At 43.1% G+C, this 8,359-nt stretch overlaps 1 protein-coding gene across 1 annotated transcript; it reads left to right on the forward strand.

Annotated features, from left to right (window-relative positions):
- The first annotated feature begins 149 nt into the window (after positions 1 to 149).
- On the forward strand, positions 150 to 5,800 carry LOC311136561 (eukaryotic translation initiation factor 4E-binding protein 3-like). The gene is made up of 3 exons (XM_084170744.1): positions 150 to 492; positions 3,943 to 4,104; positions 5,020 to 5,800. The coding sequence occupies exons 1-3, from the start codon at positions 360 to 362 to the stop codon at positions 5,049 to 5,051; spliced, it is 327 nt and encodes a 108-aa protein (XP_084026870.1). The 5' UTR covers positions 150 to 359; the 3' UTR covers positions 5,052 to 5,800.
- Positions 5,801 to 8,359: the final 2,559 nt, after the last annotated feature.

The raw sequence follows: 8,359 nt of genomic DNA on the forward strand, positions 1-8,359 counted from the left end.
GGTTCATTTCAGTTCATACTGAGTCAACAATGTTATTGTGAGCTGTAAAATTTCTTTTTGCGCAGTTCTATCATAACGTAGTGAGGTGTGATTGCGACGCCCGAAACTAAACCACGCCTCCCATCAGCAACTTCTTCATAAACACCTGCACGTGGCTCTCAGAGAACACTGAGTATGTCAGTCTTGAGGTGGTGTGTGTCTCCCTGCGGTCCCGTGTTTCCAGACAAACTTTAGAGTTGGTGCAGCATTAGTAGACTACAGGCCAGAGTTGACATCGATCAGCAATAATTTGCCGAGGCTTTGTTTTTGAAACTTTTCCTTATTATATAACTTATTTGTTTATTCATCCACTTTCTGCAATGTCTTCTAACTGTAACAACAGCGTAGGCCTTAACTGCCCTATTCCCAGTCGCGTTGAGCAGTCGAAAGACTGGTCTCAGCTGCCCTACAGTCAGACGCCCGGAGGCACCCTGTTCTCCACGACGCCTGGAGGTAAGTTATGCAAAAATAACGGAATTCTGCCAACTACTTGGCATTTTGAACAGGGGCGTCATGCACCACAATCTGAGGGGGCACAAAGTAGGTGAGGATGGCTGGGAGGGGGGCTTTTTCATTTTTCAAACACCTGAAACGACTTTATCTAGAGTCATAAGCATATGCTTAATTCTATGTCAATGTCTTTCTGCATATCTAAGCATACCTCTTGAGCTGTCTGTATCCTCCTGATTGGTGGTTCTATTAAAAAAAAAAATAATAATGCTTCTCTGCTAAAATCTGGGTAGAAGATTGAAAGGAATGTGAGTCTTATTCAGTACATTTAGTTATTGCCTGCTTTTCTAAAGTCTACCAACCTTGCCAGCAGGCATGCCAGCTAAGATGGTTAGACAAGCTAGCTACTCTAACTTGATAGCTACACTGAACAAAAATATAAACGCAACATGAAAAGTGTTGGTCCCATGTTTCATGAGCTGAAATAAAAAATCCCAGAAATGTTCCATATGCACAAGGTTATTTCTCTCATTTTGTGCACAAATTAGTTAACATCCCTGTTAGTGAGCATTTATCCTTAGCTAAGATAATCTATCCACCTGACAGGTGTGGCATATCAAGAAGCTGATAAAACAGCATGGTCATTACACAGGTGCACCTTGTGCTGGGGACAATAAAAGGCCACATTAAAATGTGCAGTTTTGTCACACAACACAATGCCACAGATGTCTCAAATTTTGAGGGAGGGTGCAATTGGCATGCTGACTGCAGGAATGTCCACCAGAGCTGTTGCCAGAGAATTTAATCTTCATTTCTCTACCATAAGCTGCCTCCAATGTTGTTTTACTGGCCTCACAACCACAGACCACGTGTAATCACGCCAGCCCAGGACCTCCACATCTGGCTTCTTCACCTGCAGGATTGTTTGAGAGGGGGTGGGGGGAATTCTGAGGAGTATTTCTGTCTGTAATGAAGCCATTTTGTGGAGGAAAACTCATTCTGATTGGCTGGGCCTGGCTCCCCAGTGGATGGGCCTATGCCCTCCAAGGCCCACCCATGGCTGCACCCCTGCCCAGTCATGTGAAATCCATAGATTAGGGCCTAATGAATTTATTTCAATTGACTGACTTCCTTAAATGAACTGTAACTCAGTAAAATCTTTGAAAATGTTGCATTTTATATTTTTGTTCAGTATAGTTACAGTGAGGGGAAAAAAGTATTTGATCCCCTGCTGATTTTGTACGTTTGCCCACTGACAAAAAAATGATCAGTTGGTGCGATTATTCGCAAATGGAAGAAACACAAAATAACTGTCAATCTCCCTCGGCCTGGGGCTCCATGCAAGATCTCACCTCGTGGAGTTGCAATGATCATGAGAACGGTGAGGAATCAGCCCAGAACTACACGGGAGGATCTTGTCAAAGATCTCAAGGCAGCTGGGACCATAGTCACCAAGAAAACAATTGGTAACACACTACGCCGTGAAGGACTGAAATCCTGCAGCGCCCGCAAGGTCCCCCTGCTCAAGAAAGCACATATACAGGGCCGTTTGAATGATTCAGAGAACTGGGTGAAAGTGTTGTGGTCAGATGAGACCAAAATTTGGCATCAACTCAACTCGCCGTGTTTGGAGGAGGAGGAATGCTGCCTATGACCCCAAGAACACCATCCCCACCGTCAAACATGGAGGTGGAAACATTATGCTTTGGGGGTGTTTTTCTGCTAAGGGGACAGGACAACTTCACCGCATCAAAGGGACGATGGACGGGACCATGTACCGTCAAATCTTGGGTGAGAACCTCCTTCCCCTCAGCCAGGGCATTGAAAATGGGTCGTGGATGGGTATTCCAGCATGACAATGACCCAAAACACACGGCCAAGGCAACAAAGGAGTGGCTCAAGAAGAAGCACATTTAGGTCCTGGAGTGGCCTAGCCAGTCTCCAGACCTTAATCCCATAGAAATTCAGTGGAGGGAGCTGAAGGTTCGAGTTGCCAAACATCAGGCTCGAAACCTTAATGACTTGGAGAAGATCTGCAAAGAGGAGTGGGACAAAATCCCTCCTGAGATTTGTGCAAACCTGGTGGCCAACTAGAAGAAACGTCTGACCTCTGTGATTGCCAACAAGGGTTTTGCCACCAAGTACTAAGTCATGTTTTGCAGAGGGGTCAAATACTTATTTCCCTCATTAAAATGCAAATCAATTTATAACATTTTTGACATGCGTTTTTCTGGATTTTTTTGTTGTTATTCTGTCTCTCACTGTTCAAATAAACCTACCATTAAAATTATAGACTGATCATGTCTTTGTCAGTGGGCAAACGTACAAAATCAGCAGGGGATCAAATACTTTTTTCCCTCACTGTATGAGGTTGGGAGATTGGTAACCAATCTGTGCTAGCAAAAGCCAACTTCATAAAGTTGCTCGGTGGCTAGTAGTATTACAGGGAAACCAACATTTTTTATTTTTATTTTTTTTAAACAGGACAAATCTGAGGGCATGATGCCTCTGATATTGAAAAACACACTATGCCTTGGATTGTACTGTAGCTACTAGTTTGGAGAATAAAGCACCAGTACCTAAAGATAGACATCAGGAGCTCTGTGCCGCTTTTGTGCCATTTTGTTTTTACGAACTTATGTACAGTACTTACATTCCTATTGCATTAAATGCACTTTGACCTGTTTCCATAATTTTAGCTGCATCCGTTTATTGTTTGGATCAATCAATTACAGATTAAATTATCTGTCAAGATCTGTGGGAGTGTACGTTTAACCCTTATTTTACCAGGTGAGTTGACTGAGAACACATTCTCATTTACAGCTACGACCTGGGGATTAGTTACAGGGGAGAGGAAGAGGGATGAATGAGCCAATTGGAAGCTATGTGTGTGAGGAGGATAAATCAGCAGCCTTTCAGGGAAAACTGAGGGGATTGAGATCCAGAGAGTAATGAATAACTGTATGACAACAGGTACATAGGTGTGATTTGTATTATGCTTCTGTTATCAGTACAGTATATGAAATATGTCGGATCAGCAGGTTCTCTGATAGTTGCCTAGTAGTGCATGATCAGGATCAGATAATTGTGAGCGCTTATACTTGGAATCACTGAGGGGATCTTTGTAGTGTAGGTGCAGAACTCCAGCCTTTGGACCCCCCCTCCCTAGTCTACCCCTTCTGTTCAGGACACACTGCAGTCTCAGGAGTTGAGTTGCATAACATGTTTTCCCTGCCTTTTATGACCAGATACAGTGAGTGCAAAATGGGAAAAGTACAGGATTGAAAGTAAAGACCTCCTATTTTTCTATGTAGCCTGCACTAATAGTCCATTGGATAACTATTGTGCACAAGAATACCTCATGATCTAGACACACTGCTGCACCTCATGACTGGTACTACTGTCTGTGTTTTCTCTCTGAGAGACACTTTAAGCCCTTTGTTATCATTACAGGAACCAGGATCATCTATGACAGAAAGGTCCTGCTGGAGTGTCGGAATTCACCGATCGCGCGCACCCCCCCATGCTGCCTCCCCCATATCCCAGGGGTCACGGTGCCGGCCCTGCACCCTCTGGGCAAGCTGAAGGAGATGGAGGAGAACAAAGACGTCTCAGGTAAGCCCTTATACTAACAGTGAGTACTGAATATCCTATGAGACCCACTAGCCTCTTGCCCCAGCCAGGCCTTTTGGTCACCTGCTCTCCCAAAGCCGTGTGGACTCATCTCCCACATGGCTTTGTAACAGATACCGTATGTGCTTTTGTGTGCAGGTGCGCACCTACTGAGCAACTCAAAATAACACCTTTTCAGGGCTCCTCTAAGAAAAACTTGGAACAGGTTTTAACTTGTTTTGTTCTTAGAAGCGGTGCAAGGACAGTTAATTAAGTAATTGCACTCATTCCGTCGTAATAGTTCACAGTGAAGGGAAACAGAAAGCAGTTGCTTATGTCTGAAATGTGTCTAGGAGAACTATACATTTGTTTCACGGTGCATTTGTTTATATCCTAAGATAAAAATACAGTATCTTCTTGTCATTCAGTCCCTGTCACTAGATTTACTCTATCGTGTATTCAGATGATGTTCTGATGTCTCTCCTCCCTAACTTGCCTAATTTTTCTGTCTCCTTAAATTTCACAAATAAATATGAGGGGACAGGTGGCTTGGTTCAGGCGGATGTTAATAAGTACTTTATTTCAGATAAGGAAGGTACATAGGCCTATTGTCATCAGTGCAGTGTGTATGAGGTGGCAAATGGCCAGACTCTCACCTAGTGTGCAAACCAGTCAGTTTATGTGTGTTTTGACTTTTTTGTACCAGCACTAGGCCAAGTTTCAAGGTGAACCGCTCCATGAGAAAAGCAAACAAAAATCTGTCAAGCTGCTGGCCAAGCCTTGTGCTGCATATCTTGTGACCACCCCATTTAGGTTGCACGTGCCAGAAAGGGCTCTATCAGTGTGCATAGCTTCTTGGAAATTCAGGAAAGGATATGTCCACAAAGCTGACTTGTGTTCTCTCTTCTGTCCCTACAGCTGATGATGCCCAGTTTGTAATTGACATCTGAACCTACTCATCCAAACCAGCTCTGTTGGAGAAATTGTATTCCGTTCAGACCACTGGGTGGTCTTTCTACTGGTCAGCGGACAGAACGCTCACTTTATATTCCCTTCTGTTTAATCCTGGTGGATGACTCAAGAACCGTTAAATGCTCAGAGTTGATCTCTGAGGCTAGAGGAAGAACTCTGGGTACATTTTGTAAGGGTGGCTGCAGTCAGTCTGCTAGCTGTGCCAAGGAGGGTAACACAGATTGTTCTGCTGCTTTTATCTTGATATACTTTTTATTCTGTACACTTGGTACTTTATGTTTTTACAGGATTAATTAATGTATAATTAGATTTTTTTCGTGGGAACAAATATTTTCATGTTGCATTTTTATATGTGATATGTGGGTTGGCAGCCGATTATGAGGTGATCCAGAGATTATTTCAGTTAATCTCTGGGCTCTTTGACAGTGTGTGCTGTTCAGCTGCAGAGAAAATAAATGAAAGAAAACTGAATGAAAGGAAAAAAGTTATAAAGGGTGCTTTGTGTATTTAAAAATAAATAATTGAATTGTTTGAAAATACATGGCAATAGGCCGAGAAGGGTGGTGTTTATGTGGTGTGGTTTGAATTAACTCATTGCCAATGTATAGAGTATTAGTCTAGAACAGGGATCATCAACTAGATTCCGCTGCGGGCCGATTTTGGTCTTGAGCGGATGGTCAGACAGCAGGAACATAATTACAAATTATTTGAAGACTGCAAATTGACCGCAAGAAGCCCAAAACGATCTAATATTTCACCAAAACGTAATTATTTCAAACCTTGCTTACATTTGTATACGAACACATATCTCTATATTATGGGTGGGAATACTTTGGACCATATTTTCAAATTTAAATCACATGCAGCTGATTTTTGCTGTCCAACAATAAAACAAATATATACAGTGAGGGAAAAAAGTATTTGGTCCCCTGCTGATTTTGTACGTTTGCCCACTGACAAAGACATGATCAGTCTATCATTTTAATGGTAGGTTTATTTGAACAGTGAGAGACAGAATAACAACAACAAAATCCAGAAAAACTTATGTCAAAAATGTTATAAATTGATTTGCATTTTATTGAGGGAAATAAGTATTTGACCCCTCTGCAAAACATGACTTAGTACTTGGTGGCAAAACCCTTGTTGGCAATCACAGAGGTCAGATGTTTCTTGTAGTTGGCCACCAGGTTTGCACACATCTCAGGAGGGATTTTGTCCCACTCCTCTTTGCAGATCTTCTCCAAGTCATTAAGGTTTCGAGGCTGACGTTTGGCAACCCGAACCTTCAGCTCCCGCCACAGATTTTCTATGGGATTAAGGTCTGGAGACTGGCTAGGCCACTCCAGGACCTTAATGTGCTTCTTTTTGAGCCACTCCTTTGTTGCCTTGGCCGTGTGTTTTGGGTCATAGTCATGCTGGAATACCCATCCACAACCCATTTTCAATGCCCTGGCTGAGGGAAGGAGGTTCTCGCCCAAGATTTGACTGTACGTGGCCCCGTCCATCGTCACTTTGATGCGGTGAAGTTGTCCTGTCCCCTTTGCAGAAAAACACCCCCAAAGCATAATGTTTCCACCTCCATGTTTGACGGTGGGGATGGTGTTCTTGGGGTCATAGGCAGCATTCCTCCTCCTCCAAACACGGTGAGTTGAGTTAATGCCAAAGAGCTCGATTTTGGTCTCATCTGACCACAACACTTTCAACTAGTTCTCCTCTGAATCATTCAGATGTTCATTGGCAAACTTCAGACGGGCCTGTATATGTGCTTTCTTGAACAGGGGGACCTTGCGGGCGCTGCAGGATTTCAGTCCTTCACGGCGTAGTGTGTTACCAATTGTTTTCTTGGTGACTATGGTCCCAGCTGCCTTGAGATCATTGACAAGATCCTCCCGTGTAGTTCTGGGCTGATTCCTCACCGTTCTCATGATCATTGCAACTCCACGAGGTGAGATCTTGCATGGAGCCCCAGGCCGAAGGAGATTGACAGTTATTTTGTGTTTCTTCCATTTGCGAATAATCGCACCAACTGTTGAAACCTTCTCACCAAGCTGCTTGGCGATGGTCTTGTAGCCCATTCCAGCCTTGTGTAGGTCTACAATCTTGACCCTGATATCCTTGGAGAGCTCTTTGGTCTTGGCCATGGTGGAGAGTTTGGAATCTGATTGATTGATTGCTTCTGTGGACAGGTGTCTTTTATACAGGTAACAAACTGAGATAAGGAGCACTCCCTTTAAGAGTGTGCTCCTAATCTCAGCTCATTACCTGTATAAAAGATACTTGGGAGCCAGAAATCAATCTGATTGAGAGTGGGTCAAATACTTATTTCCCTCATTAAAATGCAAATCAATTTATAACATTTTTGACATGCGTTTTTCTGGATTTTGTTGTTGTTATTCTGTCTCTCACTGTTCAAATAAACCTACCATTAAAATTATAGACAGATATTTTCTTTGTCAGTGGGCAAACGTACAAAATCAGCAGGGGATCAAATACTTTTTTCCCTCACTATATTTGTATACAGTACCAGTCAAAAGTTTGGACACCTACTCATTCAAGGGTTTTTCTTTATTTTTTACTATTTTCTACATTGTAGAATAATAGTGAAGATATCAAAACTATGAAATAACACATGGAATCATGTAACAAAAAAAGTGTTAAACAAATCAAAATATATTTTATTTGGGATTCTTCAAAGTAGCCACCCTTTGCCTTGATGACAGCTTTGCACACTCTTGGCATTCTCTCAACCAGCTTCATGAGGAATGCTTTTCCAACAGTCTCAAATGAGTTCCCACATATGCTGAGCACACGTTGGCTGCTTTTCCTTCACTCTGCAGTCCAACACATCCCAAACCATCTCAATTGGGTTGAGGTCGGGGGATTGTGAAGGCAAGGTCATCTGATGCAGCACTCCATCCCTCTCCTTGGTCAAATAGCCCTTACACAGCCTGGAGGTTTGTTGGGTCATTGTCCTGTTGAAAAACAAATAATAGTCCCACTAAGCCCAAACCAGATGGGATGGTGTATCGCTGCAGAATGCTGTGGTAGCCATGCTGGTTAAGTGTGCCTTGAATTCTAAATAAATCACAGACAGTGTCACCAGCAAGTACTATCACACCACCTCCTCCATGCTTCACGGTGGGAACTACACATGCGGAGATCATCCGTTCCCCCACACCGCCGCTCACAAAGCCAGCACCCCCCCCCCCTCCTCTGGGTACATTGACTTCAATATCAAACTTAGGAGGCTCGTGGTTCTCACCCCCTTCCATAGACTTACACAGTA

This window comes from Coregonus lavaretus, assembly GCF_964263955.1.
Source record: "Coregonus lavaretus genome assembly, chromosome: 10".
In the NCBI taxonomy this organism is placed as follows: Eukaryota; Metazoa; Chordata; class Actinopteri; order Salmoniformes; family Salmonidae; genus Coregonus; species Coregonus lavaretus.

What these genes read in the sequence shown, in the direction of transcription:
- LOC311136561 (XM_084170744.1), top strand. Translation starts at nt 360, where the DNA reads ATGTCTTCTAACTGTAACAACAGCGTAGGCCTTAACTGCCCTATTCCC. An exon ending in GTTCTCCACGACGCCTGGAG is followed by an intron (nt 493 to 3,942) that starts GTAAGTTATGCA and finishes TTATCATTACAG; the next exon opens with GAACCAGGATCATCTATGAC. An exon ending in GGAGAACAAAGACGTCTCAG is followed by an intron (nt 4,105 to 5,019) that starts GTAAGCCCTTAT and finishes CTGTCCCTACAG; the next exon opens with CTGATGATGCCCAGTTTGTA.